The 19,945-nt window shown below is 42.5% G+C and overlaps 1 protein-coding gene across 1 annotated transcript in view; it reads right to left on the minus strand.

Moving 5' to 3' along the window:
- The window catches only part of LOC103604615 (ecto-NOX disulfide-thiol exchanger 1-like), a 113,358-nt gene that overhangs the window by 55,564 nt on the left and 37,849 nt on the right, over positions 1-19,945 (minus strand). The window contains exons 3-5 of the mRNA XM_008589191.1: positions 10,493-10,666; positions 9,080-9,286; positions 5,332-5,565 (exon numbers count right to left, since the gene is read on the minus strand). Coding sequence (XP_008587413.1) covers positions 5,332-5,565; positions 9,080-9,286; positions 10,493-10,666 — 615 coding nt within the window. The remainder of the gene's footprint in view (positions 1-5,331; positions 5,566-9,079; positions 9,287-10,492; positions 10,667-19,945) is intronic.

The following is a 19,945-nucleotide window of genomic DNA, read 5'->3' on the forward strand; positions in this document are numbered from 1 at the left end:
TAGAACATAAATTGTGGAAAACTGATAACAATACAAATAATTCCTTTCTGAAACAATACAAGTGAATTTTGTTCAGCAGAAAATTTAAATCTCTATAAGGCAAATTCTTTGAACCAGTTTTAACATCTTTTTGGTTCCCTCACTAATTAATGAGAAATAAAACCATTGGCAGATGTTCATTTTATGTTTGTAAGACACTCATGATTTTATTGCCATAGTATCCTATAACAACCACTGAACTGCTGTACATTCCTCAGAAGCAGGGCCCATGCTATAGTCAGATCTGAAGCACCAGGGCATGGCACAGAGTAGTGGGCACTTGGTGAATTTTAATCAAACTAATATGTAGATAATGATGGGGAAAAGGAACCAAATTGGCAAGCAGTTTTTTTCTCCCCCTTTGTGTGCACAGGGAGCTCCAACCCCGAATTTCAGAACAATAGATGGGATAAAAGCCAGGCCATGAACACTGAATGTGAAACTTAGGTGGGCTGTAGTATCCTTATTTATGGCTGGGTCTATAAAGGAACAACAGGAGATTCCATGTTTGAACAGAAAGAGCAAATAAAAGGGGGGACATTCTATAACACTTTTCTTTCCAAAGAAATGGGGACATACACACATGTATGCACACATGCACACACTGAACAGTGTGTTTATACAGTTATCACTAATTTCTGGCTTCCATGCTAGCTAAAAATTGCTCAGTGTACAGTCACATACTGATCTAAGCAGACTGGGAATCCCAGGATGGTCAAAGCATTGCTGCTGCCACATTCCCAAAATTTCACTGTGTGTCCCTCAACAAGTCTCTATTTTCTGGCTGCTCAATCCTTGCATTAATTAACCAAATCACAGCATAAAAAGCTACACAAATGGTTAATGTACCCCTCTTCCCCCAACTCACACACACACAATCGCCCCAACTATTTAGTATTTGTAAGAGTGAGAAAATTAAGAAGGTAATATGAAAATGAACTGATTATTCCTGCTTTGAGGTCAAGCTAAATGTTACTAAATAAAATAGCTTATCTTGCCTCTGTGAAGGTCAATAACACCTAAGGAAGTGATCCTCAAACAGGCGCCTATGCTTCATATTTCCCATGCCCTAAGAAGGAAGCCTGGCTTTTAGCTGATGGAACATCCACTTGGCTCATAGCTTTATTGATTCTGACTTTCATGGAACCATAAATATTGATGACCATCTCAGCAAAATGCCGGTACGACTTGTACCCCTTCCTCCATCTGGCAGGCTAACACTGGGCCATTCTATATGCAAATCAGAGTCTAGTCCTCTGGAAATTATGAACGCCAATCCCAGCAAGACTGAATTCTTGATGACACATCAGGGAATTCCAAGGACACTGCCTGCAAAGCTTTGTCAGAACTTCACCTGATGCAGAGAGAAACTCTTAATTTGATCACATAAATTTTTATTATGTGAAGCTTTCCAAAAGGGGAAAAAGTACCCCAAAAACTTTTAAATGCTCTTGCCAGGAGAAACCCCCAATGAATTAGGATATAATCCTTCCTCAATGTCTAATAAATCTCTTCCTTCCACAGTCCAAACACAGTGTTCCTCCCAGGGTGGATGGTCTGTGTTACATACACTGAAATTCATTATCTCATCTGCCTGGTGCCACTGTTTCCAATAAAGTGTAATTATGGTGTTATTGAGCTCCTTCTCACTTTCTCAAAGCCATGCTATAAACTTTGGGTCTGTGAGCAGTTACTTCCCAGTCAGTCTTCATTAAGTCGAATTGTCTCAGAACAATGTCTATTTAACCAGCAGGGTCCCCATTAATTTTCTTTTTTAGAATTCATATTAAAGTAACAGACACTGGGTGACTCCATGCCTCAGACACTACGTAATTACAACTTAGTGTTTCCTTTGGCTTCAGAAGGCTAAGCAGCCAGTGATGGGGTAAACTTGTTCCCTCCCTCACCCATTCACAACTGCCCAGTTGCGTTGGCTATCTCTCCTGGGATAGCACCTTGAATTTTCCACTTATAGTAGTGGAATTATTACATATATTATTCAAATAGTGCACTATGCCAAGTGCAGGGTGATTTGTTATTTCCTCTCTCACTTTCAGAAACCTAAACTCTGTGAGGCAGGGGCTTGTATGCTGTTTTCTTTCTCCCCAGTGCCTAGCACAGTGCCAGGCATCTGATACAATGTGTGGCAAGTACTTGCTAAGTGACTGAAATGACAGCTCAACACACATCATTTCCCTACACTTCCAGTCATGCCCAGTAGCACTTCTGGCCAGGCATGTAACATGCTCATAGATCCAAAGAGATGAAAAGAGAGAAAGGAATTAATCTACTGAGCACCTACCCTGTGCACAGTCTTAGACTGGACAGTACATGGAGGGCCTAGTGGGTCACAGAAAAGACTTGGCTTGGGCAGATTTTGCTGAATAAAACTGATTTTCAAAAAGAAAATTGTAAGAATAAACAAGCATGATGTAAAACGGAGAAAAATGTCTGTAATAAACCTAAGATAGCAAGATTTCTCAGGGGAGAAGAAAAATAAAATCCAATTAAATATTTTCAGATTGCATTTCCATTTCCTTTCTGACACAGGTTTCTTTACTTTAGGTCTTGACTGTATTTTATATCCTCACATCAATGAAATCATCTTCAGGGAAACAGTTTCCTTGGCTGTTCCTGCCTGGTTTTGCAGCGTTATAAGGAGCATGGAGTGGATTTCCTCTCTGAAGCAGCCAATTTCCTAAGCAATTAAATGCTGTTTATATTCCAAACTCTGTGCTTGGGTTGAAATTGTCAAACTTGATATTACCTGACTCTTGCCTAAGATGTATTCCCAGCTAGTTCATTCTACTGTAACAGCCATCTATTAAAATTTCCAATCTGTTCTCTCCTCAAGGGATCACACAGTACTTGGCAAAGGCACAGCTTCTGAATTCTGCAAATTATACTCATCTATACAAATATATATTTTTGAAATGGCAAGCCTTGCAAATTACTTTACCAAATTGACATCCCAATCTGCTATCCTCTAAAAGGAGAGGCAAATGCCATGTACCTCATACATGCACAGACACTTGTGTGCTGATTTCACAGAAATAACTTAATACAAATGCCAAACTTTCATGAAATTCCTCCACAAGGTCACAGAACCAATACAGGTTAGACTATATAGATTGTAAGCTGATACCATGCAATGTACTGAATATTAAAGAAAAAAATATTTATTCCAATGAACATTCCTGGTTGAGAACATTGCTCTTCCTCATTCTGGCCATTCCTTACGGTTTCTAGGCTGAATGGAAAAGTGAGATGATGTCTGCATTTGCATTGCATATGCTTCTTATTAAAGGGACAGCTATGGCCTAGGTATTGACATCTGTGAGACATGTCTTCTCAGAACAGCAGCCCGTGAATCAAAAGCCTCAGCAAGAAGCACTCTGTGGTTACAACAGGGCACATCAGTGGCAATGGCAGCTGAGAAGGGACTCCCAAGTCCCAGACAGGCGATAAGAGCCAGAAGTACAGGCCTTTTTTTTTTTTTAATGCACAGAATGTCAACTTCCTATCTCTCTAAGATACGTGTTGGGCAGCTTTTCATACATTTCCTTTAGTGAAAACACCCAACTCACTTAACACGCTGCCAGCAATACACCAGCTATGCTCTAAAACACTTGAAGGATCAGTCACATTCCTCCTCTCATCAGAAATCTGTGATGGCTTCTCCACTCTTCTGGAATAAAACCCAAATATACCAATAGCCTTCAGGGCTCCACCATATGGCCCTGGACTGCATTTCTAGCTTCACCTTGCTCTATAAACGCAGCTCCTGTGCCGAATTCCTCTTTGCTTCTATGTATCTTTATTCCTAGGGCTCCAGCCTCTGTCTAGAATGCCTTTATGCCTGTTTTTCTCCTGGGAAAAATATCTTGTCCATCCTGCAAAGTCCAAATTCCACCTCCTTTGTGAAGACTTTGTTGACACCCCCCAACATTATTTGCACTCGCTCCTGAGTTCCCAAAGCATGTTGCACATACCTTGGTTGACAATCATGTCATTGGCTTGGTATTGCAGTTAATAGTTGACTTATAGACACCTACATGTGGCCAGCAACTGTGACCTATGTTCTCTCATTCAATCCTGACAGTGTCCAATGACCTGAGGAGGGCCCGATCATCACTTGTCTGTAAAACGCCTAGATACTGCTCAGCTCTCACAACTTTGGTCAATATTAGAACTGAATTCGCACACACCCATCACCCTAACTACAAAATCCAGACTCTTCTGAGTCACCACTGTAGTTCACTGGGGCAGGTATAAATGCTTCCATGTGTCTTTATCTCCCACAGTATCAAGCATGGAAGAAGGGCTCAGCAAACATTCGAGGAAATGGAATATGCTCTCTTCTATTGCTAATTATCCTGGAGGTGTTAGAAGTGTCCCTTTCAACTCCATCTCTGAAGACAGGTGTATTAGTCCATTTTTGTTGCTTGTAACAGAATACCTGAAACTAGGTAATTTATAAGGAAACAGAATTTATTTCTTACAGTTTCAGACGCTGAGAAGTCCAAAGTTCAGGGAACACACCTAATGAGGGCCTCCTTCCTGGTGGGATGACTCTCCATAGCAATGCAGTGTATCACATGGCAAGAATGGGCTGAGCAGGAGAGCTAACCACACCTCACTTGCTCTCCTTATAAAGCCATCAGAACCATACCCATGACCACCTTTTAAACCATCAATGGATTAATCCATTCACGAGGGTACAGTCCTCACAATCTAATCACCTCTTAAAGGCCCCATCTTTCAATTACCATAATAGGATTTCCCACTTTCTTAACACTGTTAACAGTGGAGATTAAGTTTCTAATACATGAATTTGGGGGGAACATATCTGACCCATAGCAACAGAGATTCTGCTCTACGGTTCTCTTCTGTCCTTCCTAGCAAGTGTCTGATATGTGGTGAGGCTTAAGAGTCTGGTGTCCACTTAAACCCTTTACCCTCCGAGCCCACGCCTGTGGATTCTGACCTGGCTGGGTAAGCAGGTAAGCACTGCTTCAGGAGACGATGGCCCGCTTTTGGTTCAGTGCTGCCCACCCTCCTACCCCTCAGTCAGTGAGTTCTGTTGGGTGACAGTACACACACATTCACGGAGAACACAGATGTAAGTGCTGGAAAGGGGCAGGGCCCTGTCTCATCCCAAGCAGGACTACACAGCCCGGGTGTCTGCTGCTTCCAGGTGACCCCGTGTGCACATCCCACGAGACCAGGTGAGGGGATGAGAAACACACAGGGATTCGGCATCCAGGGACCACAGTGTGCGGGGCCTCCTACCTTTCAGCTTGTCAGCCAGCAGCGCGGCCTCGTGCTCCGAGTAGTGCATGATGGCCGGCGGCGAGGGTGGCCGCAGCCGGTCCTCCTCCAGCTTGCGCCGGTGCCGCTCCTCGCGGGCACGCATCCTCTGCCTGCATTCCCACTCATAGAAGTCGTCCCTGGCCTGGGCAAAGTCCACGTGAAGGCGGCCTGAATCCTTTTTGTCTGTGCTAGACCCTAACCGCATCCGGTAACCTGAAACCAATGGAAAGTCTGGTCACCTCATAAGGTCACAATGGCCACACGCTATGGTCCGGGCTCTAAGGTGCCTTAGGCAGGCACTTGCTGATCTCTTTGCCCTGACTACGGACACCTTTCCCACAGGATGTGGGTAGCAGTTATGAATCTCCCCAGCAATCCTGAAGCTCTGTTAAGTTAAACCTATTACAGATTTGGGGATAGCACACCTCCTGGAGGTATCTCACAGAGTTGGTTACCCATCTCCTAAACCAGTGTAAACAATGCAACTAGGGGGCTTATCATGATTAACTCCCTCTTCCCTCTGGCTTCCAGGAAGCTCAGAATCAAATTTGGCATGTAGCATATTTTTCTCTAGCTTTTTACGGTCTTAATTTTATATTTCAATTTATTGTAACTCTATTGCATAAATGCTCTTAAATTCTAAAGAAAATTTAAGAGTGCTTATGAGTTAAAAAAAAAAAAAGCACTTATGATATTTATAAAGATCTACAAAGTAAATTCCAGAGCACCTCACTCACAGGCTATTGCCTCATCCTCCTAGAAAATGCTGCTGCTCGGTTCTCTTTCTGCAGCTGCAAAAGCCACAATTACCAAGGCAATTTTGCAATGCTGTTTTATTTCCACTTATCCTCTGGGGCACGCAGGAGAACATTTTACCTTCAATCAAGAGGCCTCACTGCTGCTTTCCTCACAGCCCTGCAGCACCTCATCTGGCATGCAGCACCACACATATTGTCCACACAATCTTTGAAGGCCACAGGAGCCCTGTGCAAGAGCCCAGAGCTAAACAAAAAAAAAATGGGCCCGGAAATCTTTGGGGTATTTACCGTGAGCTACCCAACTTATAAAGATTATGAGCAGAAACTTGATCTGAGAAATCAACACAAGAAGAACTGAAATCATCCAGCCAGCCTAACTTCAAATGACCAAGAGTTGACTTTGAGATTGCTCTTCAGTTTGGGGTACTCGGATTTTCAGATCATAAATTCAGGTCCCAGCAGGAACACAGCTGCCAGGGGCTGTGAGACGAGACAGCAAAATAAGTACTTTTGCTGTGTAGAGGCTTTGCAAATGAGATACAACTGTAAAATGCTAGGCTGCACTGTGCTGGTGTTCAAGATCTCATGGTAGATTTCAATGGATTAACTTAGCATTTTGGGTTAAAACTCAGCTGAACATCCCTATAGAGGCTGGCCTCTCCCTAGCAGGCCACTTTACACCTTTGAAAAGTTACAAATAAGATACAGATCTCACATTTGATTCCTGTGATGCCACTGAACCCTTTCCACTCCTAGATTTTCAACAGTGTTTTCTAAAAATGGGAAGACAAAACAACACCCATCAAAAACAAAAACATCCAATTACAGATGAGCAGAAATAACAGTAAAGCAAACTGCATCTTGGTTGTGGGCCACACAAACTTAACAAGTCAGCAGGCCATGGTGATGTATACCTCACAGCTGAGCAGGCAGGAATAGGCATTCTTAGGACTGGCCAGCTGTCCCAACTGGCCCAGCAACGTTCCCCTATACATGTCCAAAGAATCACTTTTCAAACATCTCTGGCTCCAGAAGCAACCTCACTTTCACCAAAACATCATCATTAAAGCCTTAAAAGAGAAACTGATGAGGCTGAGTCTAAAATTAGCTTGGCCTTCAAATATGAACACAGTCCTAAAATTAAACAGGCCTTCCAGCTGGGCTTGAGCTTATAAGAGCGGCAGCCTGACTTCCTTCCTGCCCTCCAATTAATCAGCCTTTCAGATCTTCCCAAGACTGATGCTGCAGCCCCTGCAGGGTGGTGGAGGCAGAGCTGGAGACTCCTCTGCACTCAGTCAAGGAGGCTGGAGGTGAGGCCATTGCTCTCTTCTCCCCTTGCCATAAAGGGGCAGACCAAGGAACATTCAGGGACTTGCTGAGAGAAGCAACACCTGGGCTGTGTCTGGGAAAAGCAGAGGATCCAGGCATAAAGGAATGCCTTTCATATGCCTAAATTTGGGACCGTTCATATTTGTCAGTCTCTTATGGGATTTTTCTGATTGGGTGTAAACATTGGTGTTGCATTGGAGTTGGGACCTTTGATCTACTCTAACCCTCTCATTTAATCAAGTGGGATAAAGTAACAGTCTTATGGGTAGAGCTGTGACTAGAATCTGGGTCCCCTGGGCAGGATTCCGGAGAAATGAGAATCAATCCTTTATCATCATCAGGGTATTTGTGTTAAAAACAACAATTTGCTGACCAGTTCCTATGTTGCAGGTTCCCTGCTAAGCACTTAATATTCATTATTTGATTTATTCATCCTAACAATCCTATGAGGTGGTACTGTTAATATCTCTATTTTGCAGATGAGATAACCTCAAACAGAGGTTACCTAGGCCAAGACATGTGAAACGCAGCGCCATGTACTCAACAGAATACACTGTTCAACAGACTACTCAACAGTGGTCTAATTGCTGTTGTGTGTTGTAAAATGTCTTTACTCCATGTTTTGTATTTCATTTCCATTTTGGAATGCTTTCAGATTTCACATTTCACTTTTTAAGGTTTTATTGGAATACGCGTTTTAAAGTTCTCCATATCACTATCTAGCTCAGGAAAGTATCTGCGGTATCGGAACAAGCTCAAGGTTTCCGGGGTTCACGCAGAATTTCATGGCAATAAAAGCCAACTGCAGAAATTAAGTAAAACCTGGCAGTAATGTTCAGATGGGTTTTTTGCCCCCCTATTTTCCCCCCACCTTCCCCCTTAGCTTTGCCTTAGAAATATGGAGGTGGTGTGCAGAGAGTGACAGGCTGAAAAATGCGGATGGAGAGTGTGAGGGAATAGCAATGAGTTGAATCTAAAAATATGTCTGTCTAAAGCCACATATCAACACCAGCCTCATAATTCTCAGATTGGCAAAGGCCTTGTGACAGACTCTATTCACTTGCTCCAACACCCACAGAGCGGAAGGCAGCGTTAGGCCTGATTTCAACATCTGTAAAAATCTCCTATAAAAACTGGCACCAAGAACAAGGACCATCGGGCAGGCTTAATGGACTACCAATGGGCAATAACACAGGGCCTTATCCTAGGGCTCATCAACTACTTTTCTGCAAGGAACTGATTTGGCTTCGGTGCTCTGGTGTCTAGAAATGAATCCACTTCTGAAAAACTGAAATTATTCTGAGAGAGTACTTTATTCCCCCAGAGGATTACATCCAATAATAACAATGGTCCTTAGTACTCATAATATTGCTTTTCATCTAATAAGCACTTGAGAACATTAATTAGAAACTTGATGGAATTCCTAAAGACTGGATGGTGGGAAATTGTTCCTGCAGTGAGGTACATTCAAAGACTTAACATCGAGCTTCTGGCAGCTAAGGACAAAGGCAGAATTCCTCCTTTTCCAGCCCCAAACTATGAAGATTTTATTGTGCATTAAGGCAAAAGGGAATAAGCTCATATTAACATCACAAAACATAACAAAATGCCTAGAAAACCCCTTATGTAATGCAAAGTACCAGAAAGGTAAATGGCTTTATCAACCATGAATTCCTCCGCAAAGCGAATGTGACAAAAATTCTTCTTGCTTTTCCGAATTGCTGTAATATCCCCGCACTGCTCAAAGACTTCTTGAATAATTTCCTCAGTAGCATTTTCTGGTAATCCTCCAACAAACACAGTCTTACACCCAGGAGGTCGTTCTCTTGTGGAAGGAGGTGGAAGATCTAATAATCACAAGAAAACAGAGTTTTGTCTTTTATTTACTTGCTCTTTTTTTCTGGTTCTTCCCGGCAAAAGTAAAGCTGAATGAGTGACTTTCTCCAGACTGAGCAACAAATGGTAAATTTCTATACCAACTGACATTATCCTTTTTTTTTTTAAGTTCCTCTTCCCTCCTCCTCCCAACCTGTACTTTCTGTGTTCATTTCCACACAGAGTGGCTCTGCTTGTCCGTGAACAAAGATAAAGCAAGTGTTAGCATAATTTCATTTCTCCTTCATAATACAGAAGCCCAGAAAATTGGGGCGGGGCGGGGGGCACTTCACAAAGTACAAAACATGATGAAATGACAACATGATGAAAAACCTCGGCTTGTTATCTCCTTTGTCTTGTTGCCAGATAAAGGAGCGGCCAGGCAGAACACAGGAAGCGAAACCTAAAAACGCACACACAATACTTACTTGGCTGTGAAACACCGCGCCTGAAAAAAACACTTTGTTATTATTCATATTTAAATGAGCAAACGATTAAATTTTAGGGAGGCTGTATAAAAAGATAAAATGTACACTGTCACAACATTTTACCTAGTTTATATGTAGATTACTAAAGTAATCTTCTGAAAAGTCCACTTAAAAAAGGCAACTCTGATTAATATGAATAAAAAAAAATCCTAGCTATTTAAGCCCATAAAATTAGTATCTGAGGCTAAATTAAAGAAAAAAAAAATCTGGCCCATTTACTTCATCAAATGTATGTTTCCTTCAAGCAAATGTAATTTGGTCCAGAAACTCTGAGATGTAGTCCCCACCACCCCAGCCCCTAAGTGCCAAATTAATTCAATTTTCCATCTAGCAAAACACATTACAATTTTTCCCCCACATTTGTGAAGATGGATGGAAGTGCTCACATATTTCACACTATGTTCTCCAGCAAATGCTAGAATTCATTGCGTGCAAAAAGATTCTTAACACTGGATATGTATCCCCAAATCCCACGCACTGGCTTCACAGTGTTGATTCAGTTTCTGGACAGACACATGGTCACATCTCTGCATATTTGTTCTATTCTACAGGCAAAGCCCTTCTGTAGCATGGATGTAACCCTGCTCTGGGTGAGTTACATCTGAAAATGAATGCAATGCTATTTAAAATAAAAAAAAAAGGAAGAACATTTAAAATGATGAGCAAATATTTCTCACAGGTGTTACTTACTTGGATTTTGAGGAAAAAGAGTACAACTTTTGCAGTGGATTATTTCTTTGACGACAGCCACTTCTGTTGGTGGAGGGGGTGGTACCAGCCCCAGGCCTGGTATCATTGGATTAATGGGGGTGATTCCAGTCATCATGTTGAGGCTTGGATCAAAGCCTGGGACGCAGATTGAGTCTGTAAAGTACGCAAGATAACATTTTGGCTGGAGAATCTTTTTTTTTTTTTCCTTTTTGTCTTTTTTACTGACCGGTAACAGGATCGCAACCCTCGGTGTTGCGCCTGCACTGCGCTCAGCCAGTGAGCGGGAACCGGTCTCCACATGGGATCCGAACCCTTGGTGGGAGTGCCACCGCGCTCCCAAGCGGCGCACTCTCCAGTGCGCCACCAGGCCGGCCCCAGGCTGGAGAATCTTAAACCCACTTTTCTTGTTGTTTTTGCTATTTTCCTGCAAAGAGTATTTGACTTTATGATTTCTATTTTTCAGGAATTTCTCCTGGCGTAAGATATAGCATTTTAGAAAGCTATTCCAGAATGGTAAAGAGAGAGAAAAAAAGATGAACCTAAAACTACACAAAAAGGAAATTATATTACTTAAAATATTAACATGGCAGAACAGAACACAGCATATTAAAGTGTAAAACCATGCACCATGAAGCTTCGCTATTACTGTGAATGCAATTTTCTGTTTCTTAACATCAGTGTATTGTTTACATTGCCTTATGGTCTAGAATGGGGGAAGAATATGATTTAACATTGAAGTGTCCTGTAAATCTAATTGTCCTGGTTTTATCAAAGGAGTCTTCTCCCCATGTTACCTAGATTTAGGAAAGTTCAATTTCTATGCATGCTTTATAATGATGCATTCAGGTCCCACCTAACCTATTTCCCCCAGGAAGAAAAAAAAGAGTGATTATAATTACTATGGCTGGGCTAGATACGAACAGGCATAAAATTAGCTATATGCATTTCTGAATTCTACTGGATAATCACACTTTCTTCCTATAATTCAATGAACAAATAATTGGCCCATCCTTTTGAAATTTTTATGCCCTTTATAAAAAAACAACTTGAAAAACGGGAAGGGAGCAAAAAAGGATGGGTTTCCCAGTATAAACACTGAATCATTTTTTCAGTCTGATAATAAAGCAAGTAATTTCAAAGGTAATATACAGGGATTTTTTTTCTAAATAAGTAAAACCTTACTAAGAACAGAGACTGTTAAAATACTGTACTAAGTTTCTAAGAGTAACTACAAGGGGATCCATCCTGAGGGTTTTTCTGTTTGCAGAAAGCAGATACCCTCACTAGTAGTGTGAATGTCCCCAGGTAAACAGACAGTAGCACAGGTGCCACCAGGCGATGTCATGGTGACCCTCCAGTACTCCGTGAGGATGAAACTCCCTTCTCGTCTCTTACTTTCCTGTCTTTTCTCCCTCCTCATCCTTGATCATTCCCATTCTTCCTTCCTGCCCCCATCTCTTTGGTTCTCATATGCAGCCTGTGCCTTGGGCCTCTGCATGGCTTCCCTCTTTGCTTACCTGGGCTGAAAGGCTGGATAAGCCTAGAGGCAGATGAGATGACAACCACGCCTTTTGTTTACTAAGAAACTCCAGATGATACAGGTCCAGCAAAACCTTTTCCTTCCTGGGAAAAGGTTTATGGCATTCCTCCAGCTACCGTGGACATTTCCCCACTCCTCCTCTCAGTTGAACAGAATAGATGGTATAATCCTGTCTGCAACCCCAAGAGGACTGCTGTCCCATTTATTAGAAACTCCATTTAATTTGATAGTGTACCACCAGTGTGACTTCAATAAGATGTGAGGTTTTTGTTTGTTTTTGTTTTTAACCCTAAATATAAATGTCAAATAAGCATTTTCTTTCAAAGTAGTCACCTTGACATTTTAGGTACTTCCTCTATAATTATGGTTCTGGATTTCTCTATCTGAAATATGGGACTGTTTGACTGGAAAATCTCTTAGAGCACTAACATTTCAGGACTCCAGGATTCTGTGCTGATATTACTCTTACTCAAAACAAAGTGATATACAAAAGACATACAAGTTTAGAAGTGACAGGGACAAGACTCAAACTCTGGTTATTCATTTAATCCTCATAAAGTTCCACATCTATTCCCATTTTACAGATAAAGAAATTGAGGCTTAAAGTAAAGTAAAATTTCCAACATTACAAAGCAAACAAATGGCAGAGTCAGAACTAGGACCCAGGTCTCTGGTTCCATATTTAAACATGTATAAATATAACTGTTTAAAGTTTCCACCTAGAATGACCCAATCTGATTATCTAATATAAGGGTGAGGGTACTTCAAAAAGTTCATGGAAAGATTCATATTATCTTTCAATTTCATTTTTCCGCAAACTTTTTGAAGTATCCTAATAGTATGCCATTATTTCTAAAAGTTTACTTATCAAGTAAAAGAAACCCCAAAACAATCAAGATTTGTTCTGCTGATCCAGATGCCAATTCTAAAGGATAATTTCCAGAACAGAGTGGTTTTCAACATCCTCATCACTGAAATAACATATTGGCTTCCAAGGTGAATATATTACAAATAGAAACATTGGCAATGGGAATATTGGCATGCTGGTGCTTCTATTTAATCTCGTTCTGTACATAGGCTTCATCTGTTTCTTTCCTGGCCTGGCCCTCACCATTATTTGCCAGTGCAAGATGATTTAAGGCTGAAACCACTCAGGACTGCAAACCCTGAAATGAGAGCCCTGTGAATTATAATAACTAGACGTTTCCCACAAATGGATGGGAAGCCCAGCACTTGCATTCTCTTTTACTTGAAACAGATTTCTGTTTTCTTTTTGAAGGCCAAATAAACGTATCTGCAGAAATGGGGACAAAAGACACTACTCTTGAGCAAAAAATTCTAATATATATAGCAAGAGTTACTTTGCTTTTCGTGAGACATCAATATGAAGAGACTGTGAGGTTTAATGAAATCTGCACAGTGAGTGCAGTAGCTTGAAAAGAGCTTAGAAAGGAATTAACACTTAAATTATGTTGGACCTCAAAGGATCTGAGATTCAGTATTTGAGAAGAAGTAGAGAAGGATTAAACTTTAAAAAAAGTCATTACATTTTAACAATATAGGAACAGATGGAAATTGTTTTTTTCAAAGAGCGCAAGAGCATACTATGTATTAACTCATTAAAACAAATGCACAAACTTTGAAAATCTGAGAGAGAGACATACACAGGAAGACAAAGGTGAGAAGAAAATGCAGACTCTGAGAGTCGGTTCCTTGTCTGGCTTGGAAAAGCTGCCCCTGTGAACTGCAGAGATAATGAGTTATAATTCTACTCAGGGAAAAGAGGAGGGTGGCTCAAATTACAGCAAGAGAGAATCCAATTAAGTATACAGTAGCACTTTCTTTTAGAAACTGTACTTAAACAAGAGGAAGGGTTATTCATTTCAGCCTGTCTAGCTCCTCTCAGTATTGCTGGCTCCAAGCCAAAAGAGGGCGAGGCCTAAGGACAGGGAATGTATCTTTTTGGTTGTCTGTTCCCAACTGGACTAGACAAAACAAAAACAAAAATCCAGTTTATTGATTCATAGTCCAGTAATTTTGTCAATTTGATAAGCATTTTTTGGAAGGCAGGTTGGGGTTTTGTGTTTAGGATTTTCGAGGCATGGCAATTAAATTAATTATTAGTTCATTCATTCACTCATCATTTCCTGGGCACGTACTACTGCCAGGATCTGGAGTTTCAGAGGTATCTGTACTATGTTCCCCACTTGGGTGTGAGGAGAGAATAAAGGAAGGGCATGAACCTCAGCAGAAGAGTTGAGACCTGTTGACACCAGGAGTGCGCCTGATAGGCCTGAGGGATTTCATGTGATTTCCATGGCTCCATCATGGTGTGCACGCAACAGTGTGGTCACAATGTGTGGCAAGGCTGCAGGAGTTAGATCAGATCAGAAGGGATCTTGCTATTCAAGCTAGAGCATCTCAACTTTATTCTCACTGGAATGTCGGCCCCTCGAGGTCAGACGTGTACTCTGCCAGGTCAGACACCCACGCTGCCCTTCCTCCCTCCTTTTCTCTTTGTCTGCTGCCCCCTTGCAGTGGCCTGCTCCAGTTCTGCCCTTTCCAGTGGATGCCTCTGTGAAAAGTCTCATGTGAGGTGAGAACTAGGTCCCATTTGAAAGAAAGGCACTTGGGGCCTCTTGCCCGTCAAGGCTGGACATAACCAGGTTAGGTGTGGGCAGGAAAGCCGGGCTGCAGCTGCAGGGACAGAGATAAGTTGTCAATGCCAGGGACAAGTCTGGCCTAGAAGGCAGAACATAGTGTTCCAAGAGAATAATAAGAGGAAAGAGGCAGTAATCAGGCTAAATGGTAGCATAACAGGTCTAGCCCTGGGCCGAGTGTGTCCTGACAAAGTGGCTGAACACAGAGCTTGTGAGCAGCAGACAAAACACAGGCCCTGGCAGGGTGGAGGCACCACAGGGCTCTGTTTGTAGGTGACAGGGACTGCATCAGCCTGGTTTAGGGTTCAGACTCGGTCCAGGGTTCAGACTTGGTCCAGGGGATGTGGGGTTTGGCAACAGTATCATGGGGTCACAGGTTGAGAAATACCAGGCTATCTGGCAGGTGAACTAACCTAGGACTCAGGCCAGAGAAGCAAGACAGGATCCAGATGCTAGAAGCAAAGCCTGGGGTTTGGGGAAGGAGGCAGATATCAGACATGGGGCATAGGTCAGAGCCTGGCCAGCATAGAGCCTGCTTGGATGCTGAGCCCCAGAAGGCAGGACTCCAGGGCTCCAGGGCCCTCTTCCTCCTGCCCAAGTCTAGGGAGATGCATGGGGCCAGGACCCAGTACTTGTACGGGACAGACAGGCAGGCTGGGGCATCCCTGACAAACAGGCTGTAGTGCCTCTCCTTTCTCCAGAAGCACTGGTGACTTAAAGTGTGACCTACCATCACTCTTCAGAGAAGCCACATGACACATAAGCACATTGTGTTTACTGGAAGTTTAGGATGGAGATACTTTCTCAGGATGGTTTCCAACTGGAATTGACAAGCCTTGCTCTTCTACAACATCGTTAAGTTCATGAACTACTAAAAGTGATGCTTTTTTCATTATATGTTTTCCTTTTCTCAAATGTTCTTTAAAAACCTTTTTGTGAACAGCGGAAGAAAAGTAGTTTTTAAAAAGGTGATCTTGAAGTCAAGGGATCTGGGCACAGCCACATGACCTAAGGCTGCCTGGTTTCTTAATCTCTCTGTGCTTCAGTGTCTTGAATGTGAACATGAACAGCAGACACACAACTGCCACGAGGTGGGAGCATCCAAGAAGACCACCTGGGTGAAAGCCTCCCATAGGCCTCCTGTACACCAAGGTGTGACCAGTGCAGGTCTGCAGTCAGATGTACCTGAGACCAAGTCCTGGGCCTTCCATGAACTGGCTGTGTGACCTCGGGAAATTTAACTAATCTTTCTATGCCTCATTTATAATATCTGTAAAATAGAATAATATTTACCTTTTAATGTTCTTGCGAGATTTAAATGGGATTAAAGGAAAAAAAACAAAGAGTTTAGCATAATGTCCAGCACATGGTAAGTACTCAATATGTGGTACCAATTACACACAACATAAATATACAGTCATGTGCTGCATAATGACATTTCAGTCAATGACAGATTGCATGTATGACAGTGGTCAGAGCAATAGGCTATGCCATGTAGCCTAGGTGAATAGTAGGTTTAAACAATGCCATGTAAGATTGCTTAAGTACACTCTATGATGTTTGCACAATGATGAAATCACCTAATGACGCATTTCTCAATGTATCCCCATCCTTAAGTGACACATGACTGTATTTATAACAAATATTTATGTAACCTTATATAAATACTTGTATAATGTTATTAACATTGAATACACATAAAGGATCATAGTGATGATAACAAAGTGTTTTTCATTCGACAAAGATTTGAGTGCCTACTAGGTGTTGGATGTTTTGCTCAGTACTTTGCATGCAAAGACATTGTAAGATATGAGTCCTTCTTTCATGGATGTGACAGTCCAGTGACAGAAACAATTTAGAAAGTGATGATACAGTTTGACACCTGTTGTGAGACATTTAAATAAGGGTTTGCCATGGAAACAAAAGAGCATCTAAACCAGTTTGGGATAGGGGATGTTATGGGTTGTTGCACCCCTGAAAAACATAAGGTCCTAAGCCCCCATACCTATGAATGTGACCCTATTTGGAAAGTGGGTCTCTGCAGATGTTATCAAATTAAGATGAAGTCATCCTGGGGTAGGTCGGACCCTATCTAACATGACTGGTGTCCTTATAAGAAGAAGAGAAGAGACACAGACAGAACAAGAGAGAGTGCCATGTGATGGCAGAGAAAGAATGTGGCCCTGCGGCAGCTTCATTCTGTTGTTTAAAGCCACCCAGTTTGTAGTACTTCATTCTAGCAACCCTGGGAAGCAAATGCGGGGGGATAGTGTCAGAGAAGGAATCCTGGAGGGGTGACAGCTGACCTGATTCTTAAAAAAGATGACTTCTTTTATGCAACGGGCATGTAAGAAATGTATCCCCAAAATATACTTACGGGATCCTAAGTACCAATTTTTTTCTAAGTGTTCTCGCAGAAGAAATGTTCAAGACCAGGGGAGGCAGAATTGCTCTTAGGCTTTCCCTTTGTGAAAAAACAGATCCTGAAGATTGCTCCATATTTGTTGAACAAATCAACTACACAGATTGTACATTAACATAATAGTATGCTTTATAAGATCAGTGAATGCCTACAAGCAGGATCTTTTAGAAAGTGAAATTGAAAATGCTTTGTGATATTTCCAAAGAGGTCCAAAGGCGGAGAGGTATGTTTTCCATTTAAACCTGAGATGTATATTCAGAGTCCTGGAGCCCTGCCGTGCATGCTTTATAAACAAAGACCTCATTCCATCAATAAAACCCTCTGTCTGCTTCGACTGAGGCTGAAGCACTGGCAGAGCAGAGGCACGCAGCCATCAACAGCTATTTTAAGTGCTGTTGACTTGGGTGAGGAGATTTGTGTCCATGTTTGAAAATATGACATGACACGAAGTGAAGAACACTTACAAACTTCTGACCAAAACTGGCAGAGAGAAGAACTCACTGCTCAAAGAAGTCTGTCAGATCTTCGCAGCAACCTGCGTGCAGAGCATGCACTCAAGAACCAAACGTGTTTTGACTGAGTGGGAAGTAAGAGTCCGTCAAAGGTTCTGCGCAATCCGCTTGCTTGGGGGCCAGGTGATTTGGATTTGTTGCCCGAGGCCTTGGCTGTCACACTCAGTGCCAACTGCTCCACATTGGCTGGACCTGCTGAAACACCCTCTTAGGCCACAATGGGTCTCACAGCTAAGGCACCAAAACTGTGCTGGCATGTGCCAGTCAGGCGTGGAGGGGTCCACTTTGACAAGGAAGCAACGGACCTCACCGAAGATCATGAAATGCCAAAGCTAAAAGAGACTTGGGCATTACTTAGTCCTACCTCCTTGATTTAACCCAGAGAGGTTAAGTGACTTGTCCAAAGTTACACAGGTCGTGAAGAGTGGAGCTGGGATTAGAATCAAGAGTCCTGCTGCTGCTTCACTGTGCAGGTGAGTTATCCAGCATCTCTCCAAGCCTGCCTTCCTTTGGATGCTCTAGTGACAGTGAATTCACTACCTCCTGACATGGCCCACTCATTTCCTAATGGTTTTTGTAATGAGGAATTTATCCTTCCTATGCTGACTCATGACCTCATAACCTGTAGTTAAATCTCCTGACCTTATTCTGTGCTCCTGGGCTACAGTAACAGGCCTGATTCTCTTTCCCACCCTAACTGGTCAAATCTATGAAGAGAGCTCACAGGAATATCTGAGTCTTCTCTCCCTGGCCTCACTACCCTACTTCCCTCAGTCCTTCCATGTGTGACCGTCCTTCTCTAAAAATCCTAAGGTTATCTCTAGGAAGAGGCCAGGAAGAAGCTGGCCCACCGATCAGCAGTGGTCTCTATCTTTCTTAATTCTGAAGTCTATATATTTTTTAATAACTTGGCATATTATGATTAAAAAGCAATGGTCACATTTAATGTTTGTTCCATGCCAGGCCTCTGCTGAAAGCTTCATGTCACCTCATCACGTGAGTCCTTCTGGCAGCCCCATCACACAGCTGACGCACGCTGAATCACCTCATCCAACTAACACACACACACGTAGTCTCTGCAGGATGCCCTTATGCAATTTTGCAGTTAACATTTGGAAACTAAATGATTTGCATTTTCCATTTCATTTTCCAAAATCTGTCTTGTTAGGTTCTCCTTCTGTCTTGAATTTCCCTTCCCTGGCCCTCCATATCTATAAAATGGCTAGGCAACACTTTCTTAAAGTTCCTGTCCCTTCTAATTCACCAGCAAATTCCTCCTTGAAGGTCAGACTCAGACACAGAGGGGGAAAGCTCCCCGTGTTGCCAGGTGTGAGAGGGGAGCTACCAGCTGCTTTTCCTGCAGATGCCTGCTGGGGGTGTGGGGTTGGTGCTTGGTCCACTCACTTCCTCCCTCTAGCCAGGTGGTTAGTCCTTTGCTCCCACCAAGATATTATTTCGATTGTTTCTCCTCTTTACCTTTACCCCAAATGCTTTTCAGGGTCCTTGCACCCTCAGGTTTCTGAATTCTGGCATGTTTTTTTAGGCAAATCACTTAGATTCCCCATCATTTATTTCTTCTTAAGTCTTTGTCGTTGATTTCGTTTTAAGGGCCATTGCTGAGTCTCGGGGCTGCACATGGAGTTACTCTTAATTCCTTTGTTAGGAGCTCATGTGTACTGAGTTATTTCCCCTGGTCTATGGCCTGCTGGTGTCCCCTCAGTTGTTTCTGTGTCTTATCTGAGTGTACTCCATAGCAAACTGTTTGTAGGATCCTGGGCATCTGTCCTCCTCCATTCCTATTAAACACTTTAGAGCAGGTTAAATAGCTTCAGGGCTTGCCTGTTTCTTTTAATGGCACCACCCCTTCCCTTCACAGTTCCTAGTTTAAAACCTCTGTAGGTAATCACATCGTCACATGCCAAACCCTCTCAGATACACCTACCTTTGAAAGAAGTTCTATGTCATCTTTTTTGTTCCCACTGTTAATTCAGGTTCTCATGGACTCTCACCTGGAGTACTGCAAAAGCCTCCTTTTGCCCCCAAACTGTAGCTCCTGTGTCTTCCTCTCCCTCCGTCTTCCCTCCCTCCCTCTCTGCTGTCCTTCCATCCTGGCTCCCTCCCCCACGCCCTCCTCAGGCCCCTGGACCTAGGATCAGCCAGTGATGCCCACAGGAGAAACACGAGAACAGGCTCTAATTGGGGCTTCTAAATTACTTCTTTCAAACTTCTTTCCATGTCCCTATCTCATTAGTCGATGATTAATTTTCTCTCTGTATGATGTTATGTGACTTTGTACAG

Source organism: Galeopterus variegatus, unplaced genomic scaffold (genome assembly GCF_000696425.1).
Source record: "Galeopterus variegatus unplaced genomic scaffold, G_variegatus-3.0.2 Scaffold5286, whole genome shotgun sequence".
Taxonomy (NCBI): Eukaryota; Metazoa; Chordata; class Mammalia; order Dermoptera; family Cynocephalidae; genus Galeopterus; species Galeopterus variegatus.